Source organism: Caretta caretta, chromosome 3 (genome assembly GCF_965140235.1).
Source record: "Caretta caretta isolate rCarCar2 chromosome 3, rCarCar1.hap1, whole genome shotgun sequence".
NCBI classification, from domain to species: Eukaryota; Metazoa; Chordata; order Testudines; family Cheloniidae; genus Caretta; species Caretta caretta.
Genome location: NC_134208.1, coordinates 112,019,972 through 112,047,075, shown reverse-complemented (window position 1 = coordinate 112,047,075; position 27,104 = coordinate 112,019,972). Strand labels below are relative to the sequence as shown.

Below are 27,104 nucleotides of genomic sequence, written 5' to 3'. Positions count from 1 at the left end.
CCTATTCCTCAGTGACATGCTACATTAGCCATTGCTTATCTTCTCAATGGCAGTTTATCTACTTAGTGACTGGTATTGCTGGCACCTGGCTCCACCCAAATATACCTTTTGTGCATTTGTGTAAAACCTTTATCCATTTTACATGAAAATGTACAAAAAGATACGGCATGAACCATGAACTCAACCATACAATCCCAATGGAAGATAAGATATGGGCTATATTAGCAGCTTCTCTCATTGTCTCCTGGGCAGCGTTTCCAGTCTGGGAATTGACTTGGTAACTGAAAGCCAAAACTTCGTTAACACAGAATTAAGATTGCCCGGGGTGCCTTGTGATCTTCCAGAATGTCAAGTTCAGCTACATTCAAACCCCTGAAAACCAGAAAGTGAACAGATATGGTAAAGCAAACAAACTTCTGAAAACCAGGAAATACTTTAAGGTACAGGCCACACCCATAATGGAGCTTTAAATGTTTCCCTACAGCTGTCAATAGCCACTGAGAACAGTTCAGTGAGAGAGAGTGCCATAAATAGACATGAACAATGACTAAGAGAATGTGCCATTTGCACATATTTGATTTGTTGCATTTTTCTGCATGCACTTCAGCTGTTAGGTGTAGCTATACTGAATGGTGAAGTGATTAATTGGAGCAGGCTGGGAGCGCTGTCACTCAGGTCTGAGGAAAAGTGCATGCATATGTTGGGGATCAGATATGCCTCATTTCAGTGCTAAATTCTGTAGGCTGTGTCAACAGCTGTGCATAAGGATCTTCTTGCCATAGCATTGTCAGCAGTCTAGAGTCATGTATGACAATGGTCTCCAGGGTGCAGTGAAGGGCAAGTAAAGGCAATCCTCAAGGCAAAGGTGATCTAAACTCAAGTTTTGCAAAAGCAAACAAAAGGTGTTAGATTTTGTCCTACAGCGTTCATGTGCTCTGTTTCCCAAATTTTCTGTAGTATCCATAAGGGAAGATCCCACGAGCCCCAACGCCCCCCCTCCAGCTGAAACCAGGAGTGTAGCCCTGTGGAGCCCGGACCCTGGCATCCCCATCCCCCTCCCGAGACAGAAGCTGGGAACTAAGCCACGGCACCGAAGCCCAGCACCCCCTGTGAGGCTGAAACCAGGAGTAGAGCTGCAGGGCTGAACCCCTGAGCCCCAGCGCTCCCCCAAGATCTAAAGCCCTGAGCCCTACTGCTCCCGAGGGTCAGAAATCCTGACCCCACCCCACCGGGAGCCCTGACCCTCCCAGAATGCATGTTATGATTTTGTTTTATATGTAGCTATTTGTTTCCAATACTTCTACTTGTGATTACTTCAATCTTTGCTTTTTAAAATAAACTTATACTTGATATCACTATAAACATATCTAAGTGCTGTGTGTTCAGTGGAGCAATGATCTGAGTAAGTGGAACTGGTAAGCTGGAGTGTACTGTTCCTTTGGAAGCAACACATGTGTGAATATTGACAGTGTCTGGTAGACCAGGGGCTGGACACTCCAGGGAGTTGCTTGGAAGCAGTATGGAGTTGGAATAGGTGTATGACTATTGCTAACCTGTAGAGAGGGGTCTGCATAGGCCAAGAGGGTAGTGCTTGTGTTGCCCGTGGCCAGGAGAGTTGGGGAGCTGACCCTGAGCAAGCACAGACAAGCTTCCTCACACTAAGGTCAGGTGGGGGTAGCTTGGTGCCTCGCAGCTTTGAGTGCTCCTGGGAAGTATCAGAGCCAGGCACCAGAAGTGAGAGCAGGGAGCCTGTCTGTCCTGGGCTCTCAATTAGTCCCCAGCTGGCACCCAGGCAATGTAGAGGAGGAAGCTATCTGACTCAAATGCAGAAGGCACAAGAGCTGGATTGGAGAGCAGAGAGGGAAAGGAGTAGATTGGGACAAGGAACCTGGTGAGACTGAGAGAAGAGTGTGAGAGGGGAGAGACAGATCAGATGATGAGTTGGAAGGAGGTAATTGGGACTGGCTGGGCAAGAAGACAGGGACTGGAATGAGAAGCCTGAGGAGTGGAGACTGGGACTGGGAAAGAAGCCAGGGGTAGGGAAAAATAGAACGGGGACAGGGACTTGGTGGAGGCAATGAGCAGAAGGGGTCAAGCTTGAGGGTAACTGTGGCTACTAAAGCACATTTCTCTCCAAAGCTTTGGATGGAACTCAAGATTCTCAAGTCTCACTATTCCTCTTTTGTCAGCAAATGTATGTGAAACCCGCTGGCAAAGTGTGTCACATCTCCCTCTAGTGGCTGGTCTACACAGAGCATGACAACATACTACTACTAGTGGTTACACCATCAGCTCTAGTGGCAGATGTCTGCCCCTGCTTCATTCAGTGTACAGGATGAACCTGCTCTTAAAATGAATCATGGTTGTGTTGTGAATTAGGCTGTTGTCTGTAAGACAACTGTCTCATTTATTGCAGAAGTTGGAAGGTCTGTAGTAAAGGAGGTAGGGGATTGCAGGAAAAGAATCACAGACTGGAAGGGACCTCGAGATGTCTTCTAGTTCAGTCCCCTGCACTCAAGGCAGGACTATTATCTTTCTAGACCATCCCTGACAGGTGTTTGTCTATCCTGCTCTTAAAAGCTTCAAATGATAAAGATTCCACAACCTCCTATTTTTTTCATTTTTCCCTCATTGGATTCATGATTTCTAAACCTTTAATCTTTTTTGTTGCTCTTCTCTGTACTTTTTCCAATTTGTCCACATTTTTCCTGAAATGTGGCACCAGAACTGGACGTAATACTCCAGCTGAGGCCTTATCCAAGAACTTGTTGGATAATCTATGCCCTACTGTGTTATTTTCCTAACAGATGTTTGGGTAGTTGAAGTCCTCATCACCACCAAGTCCTGTGCTTTGGATGATTTTGTTAGTGGTTTTAAAAAAAAAAGCCTCATCCACCTCTTTATCCTGGTTAGGTGGTCTGCAGCAGACCCCTACCATGACATCACCTTGTTTTTACCCCTTTTATCCTTACCCAGAGACTTTCAACAAGTCTGTCTCCTATTCCATCTCAATCTCAGTCTAAGCGTATATATCTTTGATATATAAGGCAACACCTCTTCCCTTTAGGAAAGAAAGGATAGCCTCATTGTTGAATACTGCCCTGGAGGATTGAATTCTGTCTCTGCCTCTGCTACAGGGCAACAACATATATGGAGAAATATAAAATGCTACATACGTGCATTAACTATTCTTAAGGCTACGATTTAGTCATGGAGGTCACAGAATTCATGGAATCCGTGACTTCCAGCGACCTCCATGACTTCAGCCTGAGGTGGTCAGGAGCTGAAGAGTCCCCTACCGCCCACGGAGGTAGGAAGCTGCAGGGTACCCGCTCCCTCCCCGCGCCTCTGGTGGCTCCTGTAGCTCCCAGCCGCAGCAGGCGGCCAGGTACCCTGCAGCTCCCAGCCACTGCAAGCGGCGGGGAACCCCACGAGCTCCTGACCAATGCAGGCAGCAGGGGAACCCGTGAGCTCCCGGCCACTGCAGCCCCCAGAGCTGTAGGTGGCAGGGGTACCCTGCAGCTCCCAGCCCCCATGGGCAGTGTGGGACCCCCAGAGCTGCAGGCAGCAGAGGTACCTTGGAGCTCCCATCTGCTGAAGGTGGCTCCTAGCCCCTGCACAGCTGCCCCACTTCAGGCAGTGTGAGGACCCGCAGATCCCCATTTTGTCAGGGATATTTTTAGTAAAAGTCACAGACAGGTCACGGCTTCCGTGAATTTTTCTTTTTTGCCTGTGACCTGTCTGTAACTTTTACTAAAAATATCTGTGACAAGATCTTAACCTTAACTCTTGTAGAAAAAATAAGAGATTGAAAGTAGGAGATAACACAATATTCAGTAGCCAAATGTTCACTATATTCAGATCTGTAAAATAATGACATTTCTAAAATGAGACACTAAACATATATAAGCAAAATCTCCGTCTTGCATCATCAAGGGAATTCAGTCAGTTTAGCATACTGGCACATTGATCTGGTTATAAATGGCATTCCCACCATCTGCAACATACTTTGTTTACAACCAAGTGGCACTCTAAGTCGTGTGAAATTCTTTCCTGCCTTTGAAAACATAATCCTTAAAAGCAAATCTCTACTGATCATTGCAAGCAAGGGACAAACACTTCAGCAGCAATAGGATATAAACTATTTTGGAAGTAAGCTTTTTACCTCTAAAGAAAGATACCATCTTTCTTGTGTTCCTGGTATGAGACAGGATAGAACTCCCCACCTCAAAGATTTTTCACCTTCAGAGATTAGCAGTTGTAGTGATGGTGAGAGATGCTCTTGCTGGTCTGCACATACTACAAATTCCACTACTGCCTAAGGGCTTGAACCTAAGGGCTTGTCTACATGGACACTTTATAGCACTGAAACTTTCTTGCTCATGGGGTGTGAAAAAACACCCCTCTGAGCGCAGAAAATTTCAACACAGGTTATCTCAAGTGCCTATATACAAATGCACAAAGCCTTGGAAACAAGCAGGGTGAACTGGAGGTCCTAGTGATGTCAAGGAATTATGACATGATTGGAATAACAGAGACTTGGTGGGATAACTCACATGACTGGAGTACTGTCATGGATGGTTATAAACTGTTCAGGAAGGACAGGCAGGGCAGAAAAGGTGGGGGAGTAGCACTGTATGTAAGGGAGCAGTATGACTGCTCAGAGCTCCGGTATGAAACTGCAGAAAAACCTGAGTGTCTCTGGATTAAGTTTAGAAGTGTGAGCAACAAGAGTGATGTAGTGGTGGGAGTCTGCTATAGACCACCAGACCAGGGAGATGAGGTGGATGAGGCTTTCTTCCGGCAACTCGCAGAAGCTACTAGATTGCACGCCCTGGTTCTCATGGGCGACTTTAATCATTCTGATATCTGCTGGGAGAGCACTACAGCGGCGCATAGACAATCCAGGAAGTTTTTGGAAAATGTAGGGGACAATTTCCTGGTGCAAGTGCTGGAGGAGCCAACTACGGGGGGAGCTTTTCTTGACCTGCTGCTCACAAACCGGGAGGAATTAGTAGGGGAAGCAAAAGTGGATAGGAATCTGGGAGGCAGTGACCATGAGTTGGTCGAGTTCAGGATCCTGACACAGGGAAGAAAGGTAAGTAGCAGAATACGGACCCTGGACTTCTGGAAAGCAGACTTCGACTCCCTCAGGGAACTGACGGGTAGGATCCCCTGGGGGAATAACATGAGGGGGAAAGGAGTCCAGGAGAGCTGGCTGTATTTCAAGGAATCCCGATTGAGGTTACAGGGACAAACCATCCCGATGTGTCGAAAGAATAGTAAATATGGCAGGAGACCAGCTTGGCTTAACGGTGAAATCCTTGAGGATCTTAAACATAAAAAAGAAGCTTACAAGAAGTGGAAGATTGGACAGATGACCAGGGAAGAGTATAAAAATATTGCTCGGGCATGTAGGAATGAAATCAGGAGGTCCAAATCACACCTGGAGCTGCAGCTAGCAAGAGATGTTAAGAGTAACAAGAAGGGTTTCTTCAGGTATATTGGCAACAAGAAGAAAGCCAAGGAAAGTGTGGGCCCCTTACTGAATGAGGGAGGCAACCTAGTGACAGAGGATGTGGAAAAAGCTAATATACTCAATGCTTTCTTTGCCTCTGTCTTCACGAACAACATCAGCTCCCAGACTGCTGCGCTGGGCAACACAGCATGGGGAGTAGGTGGCCAGCCCTCTGTGGAGAAAGAGGTGGTTAGGGACTATTTAGAAAAGCTGGACATGCACAAGTCCATGGGGCCGGATGCATTGCATCCGAGAGTGCTAAAGGAATTGGTGGCTGTGATTGCAGAGCCATTGGCCACTATCTTTGAAAACTCGTGGCGAACGGGGGAAGTCCCGGATGACTGGAAAAAGGCTAACGTAGTGCCCATCTTTAAAAAAGGAGAGGAGGAGGATCCTGGGAACTACAGGCCAGTCAGCCTCACCTCAGTCCCTGGAAAAATCATGGAGCAGGTCCTCAAGGAATCTATCCTGAAACACTTACACGAGAGGAAAGTGATCAGGAACAGTCAGCACAGATTCACCAAGGGAAGGTCATGCCTGACTAATCTAATCGCCTTCTATGATGAGATTACTGGTTCTGTGGATGAAGGGAAAGCAGTGGATGTATTGTTTCTTGACTTTAGCAAAGCTTTCAACACGGTCTCCCACAGTATTCTTGTCAGCAAGTTAAAGAAGTATGGGCTGGATGAATGCACTATAACGTGGGTGGAAAGTTGGCTAGATTGTCGGGCTCAACGGGTAGCGATCAATGGCTCCATGTCTAGTTGGCAGCCGGTATCAAGTGGAGTGCCCCAAGGGTCGATCCTGGGGCCGGTTTTGTTCAATATCTTCATAAATGATCTGGAGGATGGTGTGGATTGCACTCTCAGCAAATGTGCGGATGATATTTAACTAGGAGGAGTGGTAGATACAGTGGCAGGTAGGGATAGGATACAGAGGGACCTAGACAAATTGGAGGATTGGGCCAAAAGAAATCTGATGAGGTTCAACAAGGATAAGTGCAGGGTCCTGTACTTAGGACAGAAGAATCCAATGTACCGCTACAGACTAGGGACCGAATGGCTAGGCAGCATTTCTGCGGAAAAGGACCTAGGGGTGACAGTGGACGAGAAGCTGGATATGAGTCAACAGTGTGCCCTTGTTGCCAAGAAGACCAATGGCATTTTGGGATGTATAAGTAGGGGCATAGCCAGCAGATCGAGGGACGTGATTATTCCCCTATATTCGACATTGGTGAGGCCTCATCTGGAGTACTGTGTCCAGTTTTGGGCCCACACTACAAGAAGAATGTGGAGAAACTGGAGAGAGTCCAGCGAAGGGCAACAAAAATGATTAGGGGTCTGGAACACATGAGTTATGAGGAGAGGCTGAGGGAACTGGGATTGTTTAGTCTGCAGAAGAGAAGAATGAGGGGGGATTTGATAGCTGCTTTCAACTACCTGAAAGGGGGTTCCAAAGAGGATGGCTCTAGACTGTTCTCAATGGTAGCAGATGACAGAACGAGGAGTAATGGTCTCAAGTTGCAGTGGGGGAGGTTTAGATTGGATATTAGGAAAAACTTTTTCACTAGCAGGGTGGTGAAACACTGGAATGCGTTACCTAGGGAGGCGATAGAATCTCCTTCCTTAGAAGTTTTTAAGGTCAGGCTTGACAAAGCCCTGGCTGGGATGATTTAATTGGGAATCGGTCTTGCTTTGAGCAGGGGGTTGGACTAGATGACCTCCTGAGGTCCCTTCCAACCCTGATATTCTATGAATCTATGATTCTATGAACACTGTACAGCGCCAGTATAGACAGTGCACCAGCGCTGGTAGCTATGCCCCTCGTGGACGTGGGTTTTTTAGAGCTCTCCCAGCACTCTGCCAAGACTACACAAGCTATGTTAAAGCACTGCCATGGCAGCGCTTTAACGTTGCCATGGCAGCACTTTAACGTTGCCAGTGTAGACTAGCCCTAAGACTGTAACTCATTTGTGTGTATATGTTTACCTGATTTAACCTTGTAAATAACTCATTTCCTTTTACTTAGTTAATAAATCTTTAGTTAACTATAAGCGCTGTCTTTGGTGTAGATCTAAACTGCAATTGATCTGGCGTAAGCAACTAGTCTTTTGGGGCTGGGGGGTAACCTGAATATTGTTGTGATTTTTGGTGCAAGGGACCATCGGTCACAAAGACAAGCTTGCCTCGGTAGCAAGATAGATCGGAGTACCCATGGCAACTGTCTGTGACTCTGTGGTTAGAGTGGTAGAGTGCCTGAGGAGTTTACACTTGATTGTGAGTTCTATACTTAGATTTCATCAATGAGTTTGGGGTTTGTGTCCTTACCAGTCTATGCTACTCATGCACTTGAGCCATGCAGACACCTTGACAGAGATAATGTAAAATCAAGGGGAATGGGAAGGAAAGAACCTTAAGTGGTCAACTTCGACAAAGATCAGAGGGGTAGCCGTGTTAGTCTGGATCTGTAAAAGCGGCAGAGTCCCAACTTTGAAAAAGAATGTGTAGTTCACAAACTGGTGGCCCTTTTCAGATGGTCCTGTTGCTCCACCTCTTCTGTACCTCCTTCCCTCACGCATAGCAACATACAGCTCCATTCTTTTAACAAGTGGCAGATCATAATTGGCTAACCAACACCAATTAAGTGTTTGGCAACCTTAACTAAAAGCATCACTATATACTTCTCCAATAATGTCTGCTGTACAGGCAACATCTATAGCCTTATATGGGCTCAGATATGTTGTGTTGAATCAGACTGTAAAAGCTGAGTGAAAGATTTAAAAAAATCCAACCTCTGAGGCAAACCAGCCTGAAAATTTAGGGTGATCAAATTATATTTTATGGCTGCCTGTATGCATTACCTTTATAGAACCTAAAATAGCCTGGTCATGTACGGATTATGAATATAAAAAATAGCAGCAGTGTTTGTAGAATTAATTCACAATTTTCAGGGCTTCTTTCTCAAAATAACTTTAAAGTTTATTAATCATTGTTCATTTTTAAACTATTAGTACTTTTATGATAAGTTACATAATTTCAGGTATGTATTAGATAGCAACAAATACCACTTAACAGTAGGAAAACAATGTAAAACAAAATTTTACTGCAGCAACAGACGCTCATTAGAAAAGTGAGATAATCAGAAATAACCTGCCTTGCAATTACTGCAGACTACTAAACTTACAGGATGATATTTTCTCACTCATCTTGTGATCCTCCATATCCTTCTCTGTCATAGGGACAGCAGTGCGACTGTGCCATCTGAAAAAAGAAAAGGAGAACTTGTGGCACCTTAGAGACTAACAAATTTATTTGAGCATAAGCTTTCGTGAGCTACAGCTCACTCATGAAAGCGTATGCTCAAATAAATTTGTTAGTCTCTAAGGTGCCACAAGTACTCCTTTTCTTTCTGCGAATACAGACTAACATGGCTGCTACTCTGAAATATGCCATCTGAGTTTTGTAGACTAGAGTTACACATCACTTGCATATTGACTGAAACATGGCCAAAATTGTCTTGCAAACATATTGAACAAAAGGGGTAACAGAATGAAGCTGTGTGAAAGCCCACTTGATAAACAGATGTCCAACACTGGCCTCCAAGATCTGAGAGGAAAGAGCAGATCAACCCTAACCAGGGTTCAACAGAGAGCTCAACAATACCCAGTGGTCAAAGACAGCAGACAGATCTAAAACAATCACCATGGACATTTGACCTCTGTTTGTCACTAGGAGGAAATCATCATAAACAAAAGAGTGCTATCTTCATGCCACACAGACTGTATGCCAGATTGAAAAGAGTCAAGAAAGTCTGAGAACTTTATCTGGTAAAATTACTTTGCTACAACATTCAGTAAGTTTACTCAAAAAGAAAAAGTTAATAATACTGTGATAGCTGACAAAATTTTAAATGTCAAGGGTTGTGGGCTTAATGACTACTTCTTTGTGAATAGCTGGCATGGCACAGGGAGGCATTAATAAATTCATCCAAAAGCAGACCACTCATAATCCACGCCTAGCCCTGTTGGATTTTACTGGGCATGAGAGGCATAAGTCCAACTTGCAACAAGCAAGTCTTAGCTTCCAGTGAAGAAATGGCATTTGTCTCTTCTTGACATATTTCTGCAAATAAGGACAATCTTTTCTGTCATATCAATAAAAAACTATGCATCAGAAATAGACTATTTCCACCATCCAGAATGTTTCCACTGGTCAAGATTTCACTGATAGGGTGGAAGAAAAAGTGTTTTTTATTTCTATGACAGACATAGCACAGATTTTCAAAAACCACATATTTGGCAAATCAGAGTTAGTAACCCTAACCTCCTCCCTGTGGGCCTGATCTAAAGTCTATTGAAGTCACTGGAAAGATTCTGACTTCAGTAGGCTGTAGTTCAGAACCTGAATATGTAACCTGTTGCAGATTCTCCTGCACACTAAAATGAATAAAACCTGTGTGCTACAGCAGGGCTGATACACTGAGATGTTGGATTCAAAGCACCCGTTGAAAGGACTAAGAACATTGGAACATTTTGGATATTTAGGGGAGGAATATAAGGCCCAATTACGTAGTGTGTCAAGTGCTATCAACACCCACTCCAATCAGAGTTAAGGCCAATCAGCATCTCACAGAAGGCACTCATCACCTCAGAAGTGAAGTACTGGTCCCACTGAAATCAATGGTAAAAGTCCCATTGACTTCAATGGGACCAAGATTTCTCTCCAGGTCTTTCATGATTGAAGCCCCAAGGTGTGCTCAACACAATGACGATCCTGTTGAGAGAGTCTACTAGATCTGGTAATCGGCCTAGAAAGAATGCCATATTATTATGGTTTACTTATATTGGTTATGAAAAATGGCATTAACTTATACATGATTTCATAGTACAAAATTCAGTTTTCCATTTTAGTTTTCTAATTCAGTCTTTATCAATTCTGGCAAAGAACAAAGAATTACTCAATCTAAAATAGAATAATGAAAGGAAAATCTGAAAGCATTTGATTTAGTAGCTATTTTGCAACACAGTATTCAACAATAAATATTATATTAATAAAGTATCTATTTTCTAAACAAATAAAAATTCTCCTAAAAAGTAAACTGAAGTAGCTATTTTTAAAACTAGTAAGATAATATATTCTGTATTCTGTTAAAACTTTCAAAATCATTATAAAGTCCTGCTTCTAGCATTTCTGTTGCAGAAACCAAATACATTCTGCTGTGATTATACATGCATAACTCATTAACAGTAATCAGCATCACATGTGCAGAGGCAGAAATATAGGCCACGAAAGGAGTAGCAAGAAACTGCACCCTCGTTTTCTCATGAGGAAAACAAGTTTCCTTGTAAAATGTTTGCTTCAAGATAAAAATATCACTTCTTAATAGATTAGAACAAGTTGTCACCTCTTTCTCTTGATTTAAATGCACTATTTCTGGTTCAGCAGAACTTCCTCACAGCTTAGACCAGAAGGCTTAACTGATGGTTTGTTGAACTAGAAGAGATATATGTTGTACTAACCTGATGCTTTTTCAACTTATGCTTTATAAACAGGCTTCATACATCCAAAAGATCTTAATCATATTAAGAAGCTGACAAAAAAGTAATCAGGGATAGGGTAGTGTGCAAAACAATACAAGAATTACTACAACTTCAGGTTGTTTGTCAAATGGATTTTTAGTGTTGCCAGCTTTTGTGGCCATCACTGTACACCAGGGGCGGGCAAACGTTTTGGCCTGAGGGCCACATCAGGTTTCCAAAATTGTATGGAGGGCCGGTTAGAGGAGGCTGTCTCCCCAAACACCCAGGCATGGCCCAGCCCCCATCTCCTATCCGACCCCTCTGCTTCTTGCCCCCTGACAGCTCCTCCGGGACTCCTGCCCCATCCAACCCCCTTGTTCCCTGCCCTCTGACCGCCCTGACCTTATCCAGTGATGAGCCGCCAAAATCTTAACAACGGGTTCCCTCCTCACCCCACAAGGGAGTCATTGCTCAACCCCGCCCCCCCAGGACTCCTGCCCCATCCAACCCCCCCACGTTCCTTGACGCCCCCCCCCTCCAGGACCCCTGCCCCATCCACCCCCTCCCCTGTCCCCTGGGCCAGACGATCTCGTGGGCCACCGTAGTGGGTGCCTACCCCACCCCTAAGAGCCAGAGGAACCTGCCGGGGGGCGAGGTGGGGAGTCCCAGAGGTGCTTACCTGGGGCAGCTCCCAGGAAGCATCTGGCAGGTCCCTTTGGCTCCTAGGGGCAGGGGAGCATAGATGGGAAGGAGCACGGGGAGCGGCCGCTCCCCCAATGATCACATCAAAAGTGGTGCCCTAGGCGCCAACTCCCTGGGTGCTCCGGGACTGGAGCACCCATGGGGAAAATTTCGTGGGTGCAGAGCACCCACTGGCAGCTCCCCACCCTGCGCCCGGCCCCAGCTCACCTCACCTCCGCTCCTCCTCCTCCCCTGAATGCACCGCCCAGCCCTGCTTCTCCACCTCTCGGCTTCCCGCGAATCAGCTGTTCAGTGGGAAGCCGGGGAGGGCTGAGAAGCAGGCGGCAGCTTCCCGCTCAGGCCGAGGGTGGCGGAGGTGAACTGGGGCGGGGAGCAATTCCCCTGCGTGCCCCCCCCATTGGGTTACCTGCTGCGGTGCAGGTGGCCCTCCTTGTGCCCCCCACCCCAGCTCACCTCCACCTCCCTGGGCCTGAGCGGGAAGCCACAGCCTGCTTCTCAGCCTGCCCCGGCTTCCCGCGCGAACAGCTGATTCACGGGAAGCCTGGGGTAGGGGGCAGAGAAGCAGAGCAGGGCGGCGCATTCAGGGGAGGAGGCGGAGGTGGAGCAGAGGTGAGCTGGGGCTGGGACTGGGACCAGGGCCAGGAGGGGAGCTGCCGGTGGGTGCTCTGCACCCACCAAATTTTCCCCTCGGGTGCTCCATGGATGGAGCACCCATGGAGTCGGCGCCTAAGGCACCACTTTTGGCCGGTTAAATTTAGAAGCCCTTTTAGAACCAGTTGTCCCGCGCGGAACAACCGGTTCTAAAAGGGCTTCTAAATTTAACAACTGGTTCTAGCGAACTGGTGGGAACCGGCTCCAGCTCACCACTGCCCTTATCCACACCCCCTGACCACCATCCCGAACTCCCCTGCCCTCTATCCAACCCCCCCTGCTCCCTGCCCCCCTTACCACGCAGTATAGAGCACTGTGGCTGGCAGCACTCCAGCTGCGCCGCCCAGAGCACCGGGTCAGGCCGCGGCTCTGCAACTGCGGGGGACAGCAGGGGAGGGGCCGGGGCTAGCCTCCCAGACCAGGAGCTCAGGGGCCAGGCAGGAGGTCCCTTGAGCCGGATGTGGCCCGCGGGCCGTAGTTTGCCCACCTCTGCTGTATACTGTCAGTAACAAAGAAAGAGAGCTTGATCCTGTTCTATGCTACAATTTGTGCTGTGAATCAAGTAAAAAAAAAATCAGTATGCTAGTGCATGCCAGAGCAGCAGCTAATTTAAGAAGATACAATATGTGCACATAAATCACATCATTTAGGCTTTTATCTCTGACCCCTGAGACAATGGGCCTGATTCTCACTTATATTAAGCCCACTCTACATCATGCTGGCAGAAGAGGCTGAAAGTGTGAACAAATGTCTTTCTAAAAGATATGCTATAGCTCAAACTAAGGTTCTGGCTTGATGCAGAAATTTCTGGGTGAAGTTCTATGGCGTGTGTTATGAAGGAGGTCAGTTTAGATTATCATAGTAATAGGTTTGGGCATTTGACCAGTCCAAAAATAATTGGTCAACTGACCAGTCAAATATTGTCAGATAATGTCAAAAATGGTCATATTTTAAAGCACAAACTTAGCAGAACAGTAATAAAAAAAGAGTAAGACGTTATGGTCTTCAGTAGGCTTAGACTTAGATAATACATATGCCTAGTTACAAAAAAATAAGTAATTTAACTGAGTGATTTTTAACTCAGAAAAATGCAAAACACAATGAAATGAAGTTTTAAAAACTGAAATAATTGTTACTATCCTTTTTAGCAATGTTAGGTTAAAAGTGAACATTCTTCAAGACTGAAGTGTTACGAAAGAAAAAAATGAAATTAAACAGAAATAAAACAAACATGTAGCATCTATAAAGAGAAAAAGTCATTTTTAAATGCACTTAAGCTAGGTAGGCAACAGGCCAACTCCTTCAGGAGCTTAATGGCTGTGCATCTTTTCTCTTTGTGTAGGGGAAGTTCATTTCTGAGTTATTTTCTGTATATTTGTCTAGTCAATTTAGATTATAAACTCTTTGAGGCAGGGACTGCGTCTTTTAACTTGTTTAATGTGCTTTGTAAACTGCCACATACATAGATAGTCTGGTGTACAATAAAGACATACATACATATGTTTGTTCTAGAAGATTCCAACCAATAAAGATGCTCAACTTTGAATTAGTTCACCTTTTTCACAACAGATGGCATTAGCATGTGGTACAGTTAGTGATCAAGACATTAAGTAGACTTGCTAATAGATGGCACCATGATGTAACCAAAAAGGCAGGCTGCTCTCTACATCAGGGCATTCTTGCTGAAATATTTTACTGTTGTTAAATAATAGACGGTCAATTGACAATTGACCGATCAATTTACTGGTTTGCCAAGCCTACATATCAGTGCCTTCTGGCCTTAAAAGTCTATAAATCTATTAATAAAATGAACATGCATTTTAAGACATCTTTACACTATCAAAGTGGTATTTGGTGGATGTAAATGAGAATCAGGTCCTGTGGATCTGCTTCTTATCTCAACAACACTGGATTTACATTGGCTTAATCTTTCCATTATAGCAGTTACACTTAGTTTATACTAGGGTGAGAGCTGAGGCATGTCCTATGCCTTCCATTTCCAATTTTAGATCTCAATATAATTAATGTAAATATTTTCTCTCACTCTTTAAATATTTTCTCAGCAAAAATCTGTAACTAATTACATATTTGCTATTCTCTATCCTACCTAAAGTGGTCTCATCTGATAATGCTTGATGTGAGATATCAAAGGAAAAATGCTATTCTGGCTAAACTACAGCGATAATTCTGTTCACTTGAATTATTTTTTTTAATTGTGTGATAGCAGCTCTTGTGAATTAGTGATTTTATTATGTAAGTTAAATATTTTCAGTTTCCAAAGAAAAGGCGTCGTTTTCTTCAGAGGACCAAGGAGTAACCAAGAAGCATATTGTAAGGCTACCTCTTCAGAGACACTGACTTGAAATGCTGCCTTAGTGGATTTCACCTGAGGTAAATCTGCAGATGATAGCCCACCCCTAAAGAACTTGTACATGGGAAATCAAGGTAATATCTCTTTCCCTTACTGAGGCAACTAAGACTGCTCTAGAAAATAAAAAGTTATTGTCACAGGTTGGATGTTGAAAAATTATATTTGATATACTAATTATATGTATCAAAAAACATGGAATTACTGAACATATAATTGGGTGATAATAGCCAACATGGATTTGTCAACAAATCATGCCAAACCAATTGCTTTTTTGACAGGGTTACTGGCCTAGTGAATGGGGGAAAGCTGTAGACAGGATATATTTTGATTTTATTTAAGCTTGTGACACAGTTTCACGTGATATTCTCATAAGCAAACTAGGGAAAGGTGATCTAGATGAAATTACTATAAAGAGGGTGCCCAACTGGTTCAAAGATCATATTAAAAGAATAGCTATCAATTGTTCTCTGTCATATTAGGAGGACATATCTAGTGCGGTCCTGCAGGAGTCCAGTACTATTCAATATTTTTATTAATGACTCAGATAATGGAGTGGAGAATATACTTATAACGTTTGTGGATGACCAAGCTGGGAGCGGTTGCCAGCAATTTGGAGGACAAGATTAAAATTCCAAATGACCTTGTTGAATTGGAGAAGTGGTACAAGATGAAATTCAACAAAGACAAGTGCAAAGTACTACACTGAAGAACAACTGGCTGGGTGGTCGTACACGTGAAAATGAGTTGGGGATTACAGTGAATCACAAATGAGAGTCAACAATGTAATACAGTTCCAAAAAAGAATAATATTCTCGGATGTACTAACAGAAATGTTGTATGTAAGACATGAGATGTAACTGTCCTGCTCTACTTGGCACTGGTGAGGCCTCAGCTGAAGTTTTGTGTCCACATCTGGGTGCCACACTTTAAGGAAAATGTGGACAAATTGTAGAGAACCCAAAGGAGAGTTACAAAAATGATAAAAGGTTTAGAAAACCTGACCTTATGAGGAAAGGTTAAATCTGGCTGTTTAGTCTTGAGAAAAGATGACAGAGGGGGGATCTGATAACATTCTTCAAATATATTAAGGGCTGTTACAAAGAGGATGGTGATCAATTGTTCTCCTTGTCCAATGAAGGCTGGACAAGAAGTAATGGGCTTAATCTGCAGCAAGGGAGTGTGCCGCTGCACTCCATAATGATTTATGGAAATATGCTTATGAGTGTGAACATAATGTAACTGTATAAACTTTATACAGAGTAAAACAGATTTATTTGGGGTTTGGATCCCGTTGGGAATTGGGTATCCGGGTTCTGGAGACGGGTGACCTGCTGAGCAGTTTTTGGTTAAAGTCTGCAGTTCTGGGGGCGTGGACGAGACATGGGTCTGTGTTGCAGCAGGCTAGCGTGTCTCGCTCAACAAGGCAGGGTTCTGGAGTCCCAGGCTGGCAGGAAAAATGGGCTCAGAGGTAATCTCAGCACATCAGGTGACAGTCCCAAGGGGTTCTCTGTGACCGAACCCGTCACAGGGAGCTTTAGGTTACTTTCCAGGAAAATCTTTCTAACTATAAGGATAGTTAAGCTCTGGAATAGTCTTCCAAGGGAGGTTGTGGAAGCCCTGTAATTTGGGATTTTTAAGAACAGGTTAGACAAATATCTGACAGCAACGGTTTACGTATAGTTGGTCCTGCGGCAGCGTAGGGTGCTGGTCTAGATGACCTCTCAAGGTCCCTTCCACCCCTACATTTCTATGATTCTGTGATGTGAGAACTGTAAGTCTATGGCTAAAATAAAATCTATTGATCATCTAACATAACATTAAGTACGGGAACTCAGAGAAACAAAGGACAGGAGAGTGACACAGGTGGCAAAGGATCCCTCATTCTTTGCAAACTCTCACCTCAGACCTGATAAACTCACTGCACAAAACACATCTTATAGGATATTTTATCCGCAGAGTAACACATAAGGTATCTACAGAAAGCTTGTAACTTGTCAAGATTCATAATCACTGCAAGATGTATGTATGGGTAATATTTAAGGAATAAGGTATTTATATTGAAAGTATGATTTATGGATTTACAGTAGAAATTAGCTGCCAGGAAGTAATGTGTCTCAGGGATGACCCATTCTAGCAAGAAGGAGCTGTCATCCTTCCCTAGTCAGCTGGTGAGGTAACGCAAGGTTCTATTTCTACTCTTTCCACATCCCAGAACAGTCAATGAAAAACCATCAAAGACAATTACAAATTATCAAAACCATTTGGAGGTAAAAGGGAATATTATAACAGGCAAGAGATCACCCTGGCTATGAATAAGGCAAAAAGACTGTTTCAATATAACAGAATGTCTGGATCCTGGTTCTTGTGAAACCAGCCAGTGCTGCAACAGACTCAACCTTCGAGGGGTGGGGGGGGGAAGCCTACTTTATTACATAAGACAGGCAACGGTATTGATAAGTGTAAACCCAGATTCAAGTTTTAAAAATTTTGTTTTTTTCTGTAACCGCTTGTTTCTACCATTTTCTCTCACTTCTAGTTAAATCTTTACTCTTTCTTAAAGAAATCTACTTTTATTTTATAAATGCTCACAAGTGCTATGTGGTTTACAGGAATGGTCATGTCACAGGGTGCTTCTTCAACTCCCCAGCGAGCAGCAGTTTTGCCTGGCCTATTTTTGTGGTCTCTCAGTCAAACACACACACATTATGTTTCTTTTCCACTATGTGCATTTTTAATCCTCTATTTCCAAACAGCACAGGACATAGCACAGATATACAGCAGGAGGAACCTTTCACATAGCTTCTCTCTTCCATCCAGCTCACCCTCTAAGCTCTCCCCTGCTTTCTGTTCCTCCCAATTATATATCCTCCAAGTTACTGAGCCATTTGTCTCACTAGCACAGCAATTACCACCCAGTGTCAGTAATCCCCACCAGTAACAGGTTGATTGGTTCCAATTAAGCCCCAAGTCTTCTCTGTGCTACAGCAACCTCAGTGACCAGGGTGCTACAACTAGCACTCTGTCATGGGTGCTTTAAGGTAAAACTAGTAAATTGGGATTCCCTGCACTCAAAAGTGCCGTGTATCTAGAATTTCTGTGAGCAGACAGTATCACGGGCTCGATGTCACAGGAGAATGATTCAAAGGTACTTGGCTATTGGGGTGCATCTATTACTACTAATCTGCAAGGCAAAGTTAGGGCTGGCATAGCCCACAGCAGAGTACTTGAGTAGCTAAAAGGCTGGAGCACCCAGGTGGTGTTAGGGAGCTGATACCCTACTACCATAAGAAGGACTCCTTCTCGCTGGAAGCAGGAGTTAATAAGGTGACTCCCAGTCCTGAGTACCCCAAGAATCATCACACGGAGATAGGTTAAAGATACCAATTTAAGATGGGACAAAGAGTTATCTAAATATTAGTTGGCCAGCTCCAACAGATAAAAAAACATTGTGTGGTAAATGCCAGTAATTGCATATGCAATAGAATCAAAGAAGAATTTTAAGAGCACCTTCCAATAGTGCACGAATTGATGTGACTAACATCTAATACATACAGTTTGTTCTTTTTCTCATCCTCTCTCCAGGGGCAAAATTGGGCATGCAGTGTAATTTGGGGGTCGGGGGGCAGGATTAAATGTGCACACGATGTGTTTATATTAGAGAAGGCAAGGTCAAAGTGTGTCTTGCCCTTAGAGTGGACAGTGGTAAGGTGCATAATTATCCTTCTTTCCTCCATTATGCCCAAGGAGTGGATTTGTAAACCGCACTGTAGCATTCTGTATCACTGGAAGCAATCATCAGCTCTTAGGAAACTCCATGTCCAGGTATACTGAATCGCTGTAGTCCCGACAGAAGATGCTGATATGTATAACTGAGGCCAGATCATCATCCACCAGGATGGGAGAGAGTCTCTTAACCAACTGTAGATCATATAAAGCATTACTTGTGGATGCTACTATATATGAGAGCTTAGCATTAGTGAAGAATGCAGGAGTACTCCTTGTGAGTGTGTGTCTTCAAACAAATGAGATTGCAACATGGATGCAAACTCTTCAAAGTGCTTTCCTCTGACTACCAGCATCACTTCTGTCTTGCTTGGGTTCAGCTTCAACCAACTGTTCTTCATCCATGAGTTGATTTCATCCAAGCAATGGGCCATCTTAGTGCTAGTGGTATGACTATATGTGATATAGAATAAGTAGAGCTTTGTCTCATCTGCATATTGCTGGCACTGAGTCTATGTTGTCTCACTATTTCAGTTAGTGTCTGCATGTAAATGTTGAACAGGACCAGAGAGAGAATGGTCCTTGTGGGACTCCAAATGTGAGAGTTCTAGTGGTGGAGGTACTGTGACCTCCACCACTAGATCCATTACTGCCAACTGGTCGGGGCGGGGGGAGGGGCACAGCACATGAGATGCATAAGGTTTTATAAGGATTCCCTGGGTTGGATATACATAATAGTTCACCGAAGGTGCCATGAGACCCAGTAGTAGCCCACAGGCTGACATAAAATCACTGGAAAATGTATGTATGAATAATATTTATGTAATTATGTACCTATACTGAACATTATGTTCTTAAGGTCTTGGAGTTAAGGCAGGTCACCAGGAGGTGACATACCTTAGAAATATTCCCTTCAGACAGGAGGGAACAGATGTGAAATAAGAGATTGTGAAATCTACAAGATGAAACAGAGCAGGGAGTGTCCTGCTTATGAATAAAGATAAAAGATTGTTCTGGTATATGTTGGAGAGTAAGGAAACACACTGAATCCTTCACCTGGAACAAGCTGGCAGCATATTTTTCTCATGAAAGGAGAATTACAGCCAGGCCTGGCCGTAAAGCACTGAAAGGATTTTGCGTGAGCAATATTCTGCAAGAACATAACTGCCATAATGGTCCATCTTGCCCAGTATCATGTCTCTGACAGTAGCCAGTACCAGAGCTTCAGGGACAAAGTACAGAAACAGGCAATTTGGAGTGATCTGCCCTCTCTTCCATTCCCTGCTTCTGGTAGTCAGAGGTTTAGAGTTGCCCCAAGTATGCCCCTGACCATATTAGCTCATAGCCATTGAAGGACATATCTTCAGTATGCAGCACCCTTTGGTTTCAAGTAGTAATAACAACCCAAATACATGTTTCCGCCTTCAGCACCCCCACTATAAAAATTGTTCCAGCACCACTGTGCAAGTGTCCAGTGGGCCAGGTGCTGGACACTCCATGGAGACCCACACAGGGTACAGAGACAATGAGGCCTGCGAGGCCTAGAGGGCAGTGCTTGTGTTGCCTGGGCCTGGTGGAACTGGGGAGCTGAACCATAGCAGGCACAGACAAGATTTCCTCACACTAAGTACAGGTGGCAGCTATGTGACTCACAGCCCTGTGTACCCCCAGGAAGTGTCACAGGTAGTTTTCCATTACTACATATTGGGTGCATCCCTCTAGGAAGGTCTTCAGCCCATTTTTCAGTGCTCTCTCATATCAGAGTCAGCCATCATCCATACACAGCAAGAGTTTATCCATCAGTTCCTCTAAAGCTGTTTTTGTCCCATTCCCTGGTCTGAATCCTGATAGCGCCAGGACTAAAGACTAGGCATTCTATACTTAGATAATCAAAAAACAATCTACTGGAATTTATTTATCTTTGCAGAAATAAACACTTTCACACAGCAAGATTATTCCCTATAGTATGTGTGCTGCTGCTTTAGTCCGGCCTAGTCTAGTTTTAAGTGTCTCAAGAGATGAGGCTTAGTGTTTCTATTCAGTGCATAAATATTTCGAATGTTGTTTATACTTAACTACCGAAGTGCCTTATAACGCAGCAAACATCTAGTCATTATGCATTGTCTTCCCCTTGTGTAAAAATAATACACATAAGTTTTCAATGCCAGATGGCTCTTGAAACTGATCTCCTTTATAACATCCCCCACTATGGATGGCATCCACAGTCAAATTCTTAAATCAGTCCACAGCATTGGGGTCCTTTTAGGTCCAAAAACTATGGCAGCAAACCCCGTTTCTGTTTGCAACTGGCCACAAGACTGTGTTCTGTACTATTAGAAAAAGAACTGGCCATAACAATCCACACATTTGGAACATATTGACACTCATATCTAGGAATCAAGCCACAAATCTTTAAAAATCTCCAATTGAAGCAGCCTGTCAATGTAGCAACACCGGGCACCATGAACATAACATTCCAGTGCTCTGCCTTCTGGTTCGAATACCCGTTCAAAGTAAATGTCTTGATATTCAAAGCTCCCCATGGGGCTGATCATAGCTAATGGAGAGATCCTGCTGTCTTCCTCTGTAATCATGACCTCCCTCAACAGCTACAACCCACTGGAACAATTAAACTGTCAACCAGCGTAGGATGCTCCTAATGGAAGAAGCAGAACTTTCATAGGAGCTGGACCTAAACTATGGAACTCAATCCTGCAAGAGAAAAGAACGGGCTTTGGAATAAACCACTTTCTGAACTAAATTCAATATTCATTTAGTCAGTTAACACAAAAGCAAACAAAGATCCCTACAAACAAATCAACCCATTTCTCTGAAGGGGCCCATGGTGGCGGTGGGTCTCTTACTCTTTGGCGGGGGCGCTGATGATGGGGAAAAAAAAGAGAGGTTTTTATTTATATTTTTAAATATTTGAGAGGTACCCAGATACTATGGTGATGGGAGCCATATGTATCTAGGTAGAAGTTTCCAGATGACATCATTATCGTTAGGACAAAATATTTGAACCAGGCTGTTTTGAAAAACAGATATTTTGTTTGAAAAAATATATATTTCAATTTGTTTCCATTTTGGACAGTCTACAATAGAAACTTTAAATGAAAAATATTCCTTGCTGGTTGTGCAAAATTTGTTTTCATTGGGTTTTGGTTTTCAATTTTTTTACCACCAATTTTAGTTGGTCAGCTTAGTGCCAGAGTGACGTATTTTCATTTTCAAAATGTGTCGACTTTGAAAACTAACAGAAATTCCAAGGAAAACTCAGAAAAAATGACAAAAAAACCCGAATAAATGCAGAAAATAAACTGAACAAAAATGTTGTTTACATTTCTGAGCTTTCTTTTTTCAAACCAGTTCTAACAGCTACAAAGAGAACAACATTCACAAATGATGCCCTAGTGCCAAGTACCCTGCAGCCACAAAGGTCCACAGGAACAGCCAAAGGCCACGCGGAGAGGGGAGGAGCGTGTGAGAGAGAAGGAACCTTCTGATTCCTGAGTCCGACAGGGACACCAGCGCCTCGTATTGCCGCGGTCACGGGCGAGGGAAGTGCAGAGAAGCTAGAACTAGGCTGGTGACACTCAGGCATTAGGACAGGGAGACTCGTGCAACTTTGAGCCAAGCGCAATACAAACCCCACTCCTGGAAACTTGGACGATTTCTGTACAAAGTAATTAAGCCTCTGAGGGAAGGGGATGGGGGGTGAAGCAGCAAGTGGAGTGGAGAGGACAGAGAGTGTGGTGGGGGGGTGAGAAAACCTGGATTTGTGCTGGAAATGGCCCAACTTGATTATCATGCACATTGTAAGGAGAGTGATCACTTTAGATAAGCTATTACCAGCAGGAGAGTGGGGTGGGGGGAGGTATTTTTTCATGCTTTGTGTGTATAAAAAGATCTTCTACACTTTCCACAGTATGCATCCGATGAAGTGAGCTGTAGCTCACGAAAGCTCATGCTCAAATAAATTAGTTAGTCTCTAAGGTGCCACAAGTCCTCCTTTTCTTTTTGCGAATACAGACTAACAGGGCTGTGACTCTGAAACCAGAGAGAGAGAGAGATCTCCCGGGTAGGGGGGAGGCGCGTCCACTGGCTCGGTGCAGACACTGTTTGTGCCTTCGGCGGGTTGGGGGAGACAAAACAACTTCCCCAACCAGAGCCAGCTGGAGCTGGTCCATTTCCTAATGTTGCCAAGCGAGTGACCCACCCCCACCGCAAGGACCCGGCTAGGGCACCCCGCGCCACTGGGTGCTGGGGGACGGGCTGCTGCGCCCCTGGCTCTAGGGAGGAGGCTGGCTGGGGCATCCCCGAAGGGCAGGGGGTGCCCGCCGGCGAGGGCTGCATGCGGGCGGCCTCTGGGCGAGGAGGCGGCGGCGGGTCTCTTACTCTTTGGCGGGGGCGCTGATGTGCGCAGAGTTGTTGCGAGTGAGCAGCTCCTTCTTCTTGCTTTGCTTGGAGGCCATGATGGCGCCGCCGCCCCCGGCCCGGCAGCGCTTCAGCCGCGGGGGGCCGCGTCCGCTCCGCGTTGCTAAGAGACGCGGAGCCGCGACGCAGCGGAGCGAGAGCGGGGCTGGGCGCCCGGGCACGCCTGGGGGGCGGGGGGGGCGGTGTCAGGGGAAATAGAAGAGACAGAGAGTAAATCACTAGTGGAGGGGGGTAAAATCGGGGGGACACTGAGGGGTAAAATCCAGGGGGCGGGAGGAGGGGACTGAGGGCCTTCGTGGGGGTGGGGGGTTCATGAAGGAGCCACAGCGGGGTTTCCTCTTTGTCTTGGAGGAAAGGTGTGTAATTGTCACAAAGGCAAGGAGTAAGGAGAGAGGGAGGGCAGGCAGGGGAGAGACACCATGTAGTTTGTTAGGTGGGAACATCGCTGCTCAGCTTGAAACATAATTAGGGAGGAGGAGATGTAAGCCAAAAAAGGGGCACAGGGAGGTAGGGTGAAAGCAAGAGTAATCTAAGATCTAGGAGTAATCTAAGATGGGGGCTCAACTAGACATCTCAGGGCCCGGCAGCTGCAAAGGTGGCATAAAGCTCCCTCACCCTGCACTCAGCACAGCTGGGCAAGACCAAAACTCTGCCTCATGTGTTTAGGCATAAGCCATCTGTGGTTCATTCTGTGCTGTTGGGAACAATAATGATCTCCCATCACTCTCTGAGAGGATTCAGAGTAGCAGCTGTGTTAGTCTGTATCCGCAAAAAGAACAGGAGGACTTGTGGCACCTTAGAGACTAACAAATTTATTTGAGCATAAGCTTTCGTGAGCTACAGCTCACTTCATCGGGATGCTTATGCTCAAATAAATTTGTTTGTCTCTAAGGTGCCACAAGTCCTCCTTCTCTGAGAGGAATTGCACATGATGCTTACCAAATCCAAATCAGTTCAGTCAGAGAAGTTGAACACAGATGCTAGCTAGAGAGTTGATCTGCAAGTGTCTTTCCCAACCCTAAAGGGTTAAACACTTTCAGCTGTGGTTTTGGTGTTTATAATACTATTCTGCCAGTGTAATTATTTTCAGAGAAGCAAAGAAAGAGTTGTCTGCCTTCTATGGAACCAACAAAAAACTGCAGAGGGAGCTGCTAACTCAAAGCACAGGAGTCCTATGGCAAGCATCCCTCATCTTTATTAGAAAGTTAGGTCATGTTGAATACGACCTTGACAAGTCATTTTAACTAGCATGATGCTGAACATGACTTAACTTCTCTTGTCTATGGTGACTATGTTTAACATTGCGTCAAAACTCAACACTTTGCTAAGATCAGTCAAAACAGTTAGAGCCCAATTCTTCAAGAGAAACAATATGGATCCCTTGGAAGGATTTGGCCCAAACTGTTTTTGCTAATCTCAACTGAATACTCTCTGCTGAGGGAGCTAGCCACATATACATGTGAAATCAGTAAATCTCATCTTTTTGGAAGATTGGTGATTCAAAAAAAGTTTGCTTACTTTTAATAAGTGTCTCTTTTAAAAATTATGTAACTTCATAATGGAGAGACAAGGTGGGTGAGATAATATCTTTTATTGGACCAACTTTTATTGTCTCTCTCACCAACAGAAATTGATCCAATAAAAGATATCACTTCACCCACCTTGTCTCTCTAATATCCTGGGACCGCATGGCTATGCCTACACTGCATATAACTTCATAATAGCTTTCAAGAAAATTAGGTTTTCTTCGTGAGAAAAGGCATGTCAAATTTCATTTAAAATAAAAGGAATATATTTTAGAGTCTATTGTTAGCACTTTACCCTTCCCATCAGCATTCATTTGTTTGTAACCCTTCTGTCAGGTGGAGTTGGGAGCAACAAGGGCCGGGTTCAGCATCTAGGTGTTTCCATTTGACAATACAAAACAGAACCGGCTCAAATCCCAAAATTACACACCACCCCGGCTGCCTCTAAGAGGCAATACTTCCCCTCTCACAAGCACTGAGTCTGTGTATGAAAAAGAAAACTTTTTTAAAAAGGGGAAGGGAACCAGGCATTAAATTGGAAAAACACAACAAGCATGATTTGAAAACATATGACCATGAGCAAAACACCCACCCCAGAGGTAGTGGGTAGTGTCCTTTTGATCAGTCTCTCATCTCGTGGTGTGAAAGTCTGAGAAACAAATGTCCCTTTAACATATGACTCCCTTCTCCCTCCACCACACCCCATTCACTGTTGTTGTCCTTGGGCAGCAATGACCCAGAGTTCAGAGGTGCACTTGCATGAGTTCAACTTCCACCCTGGGGGTGGGGAGGAATCCAGCAATGTTTCAGCTGCTGCTGCCCTGCTTTTCACTTTGTCTCATTGCCTTTGTAGCTGTTAGAACTTGTAGCTGTTAGATCTGCCAGAAGGTCCAGCATCGCTCACTCCTCCACTGGCTGCTCCACCAGCAGCTTTGCTGTCGCTCATTCTGCCATCGGCTGCTCCGCCATCATTCACTCTGCCACTGCCCTCTCTACTGCAGCTTTGGGGATGTCTTGAGGTCCTACCACTTAACACAGGTCTCAGTGATTTGAGCTGTTAGGTGGGGAGCCTCACTCTTTCACCAAAGAAACTGTCCCACAGCAAGTCTAATGATTAGAGCTCATTATTGGTTATTTCAGCTCTAGTGATCTATAACAAAAGACTCTCAATTTAGTCTTAATCAGCTCTCTTGTTACACAGTAGAGAGAGAGAAAAAGGAAGGGAAGAATCAAATAATATCTATGACCCTTAGATAGAACCACAGCCACAAAAGAAAGATAGCTATCTCCACTAGCCTTTGGCACCCCTACCCCCTGTTTAATGAGCACAGTTCAGTTGAGGGTGAACCCCATAATCAGGGCGTGCCAAGCACAGTTCTTCCCTTGATTCACACAAGGATAACACTTTATTATCCCTGAACCCAATCATAAAGTGACTTGCAATCCAACACCAGCCAAAAAATGATCATTTGGGTAAAGCAGCTCCATCATGCTCTGCACCAAGGCACAGTGGGTATGTCTATGCAAACCAGATCAGTTCCTGAAGTCTTCTCCCCCCAGCTCATCACTAGATATCAGAGGAGAGCTCATTCAGACCCTGCTTACACATTATTAGAAATAATAGTGTTATGGGTATGAGTTGAGCTTTGTAAAACACATATGTTTGGCCAAATCCTGCTTGCCTTCACTCCGTTCCTCACAGCTGCCAGAGTTAGTTTAGTCAAGCCAGTGATTCAGTGCACCCAGAATTTTTATAGGTGACCTACAAAGGGAAAAAATTGGATTTCCACTCCTTACTTTTTTATGATGAATAATGAAATACCTGTTAGGGGTTCTCTTACATTATTTAATTGCTTTCTTCCTGTCGCTCCCCTCCCCCCCAATAGAAATTCAAGTCTCATACAATCTATTTTCCCCCAAAAAGACTTCTTGTAGATTTATGACATCCAAGATAATTAGCAAAAGAAATCTGATTGCCCTAGGAATTTATGTTGACTGCCAAGCTCCTCCCATGTAAGACCTCAATCCAGCAAAGGCATACATGCTTAGTTTTGTACATTGTCAGTAGTCCCATTGACATGAAAAAATATGCCTTTGTGGAATTGGGACCTAAGTGCTTTTCTTAGAGCTAATCATTTGATTGGGAAGGAAAAGCTCCTATTATACATGTGAGTCATTCAACCAGATGTGTAGTGCATGGGGGAGAGGGGTGGAAGGAGTTATGCAATTCAAGAACTGCATAGTCTACAGATTCTTTGGACAGGGCCCATGGTCGCTTTCATCCTTGCAGTGTTTGAAACCATGGGAACTATAGCCCTTATGGCATCATTCACAGTCCTGACATCTATGGAAGCAGATCTAAGAAATCCTCCAGAAGGCTAGGGTTGCGAAAGTATGGTTAGAGATTGATATGAGGGAATGGATATGTATGCTATTCTGTGGAAGGGAGCAAGTGTGATGTGTGTGGAAGTTGTGGATGGATGTAGTGGATATGGGGAGAAGCATGATGTGACGTGTGATGTACACGTCATGTGGGTGAGTAGGCATAGATGTGGTGAATTTGATGTGAGAGTCTTGTAAAAGATCAAGTGGGGATGTACACACCATACACAAGTGTTTAGCCACACAACCTACATACATGCCACACATCATGTTGAG

At 44.4% G+C, this 27,104-nt stretch overlaps 1 protein-coding gene across 1 annotated transcript in view; it reads right to left on the bottom strand.

Annotated features, from left to right (window-relative positions):
* The window catches only part of ADGB (androglobin), a 226,004-nt gene extending 202,988 nt beyond the window's left edge, over positions 1 to 23,016 (bottom strand). The window contains exon 1 of the mRNA XM_048844305.2: positions 22,882 to 23,016. Coding sequence (XP_048700262.2) covers positions 22,882 to 22,958 — 77 coding nt within the window. The 5' untranslated portion in view covers positions 22,959 to 23,016. The remainder of the gene's footprint in view (positions 1 to 22,881) is intronic.
* Between the last annotated feature and the right edge of the window lie 4,088 nt (positions 23,017 to 27,104).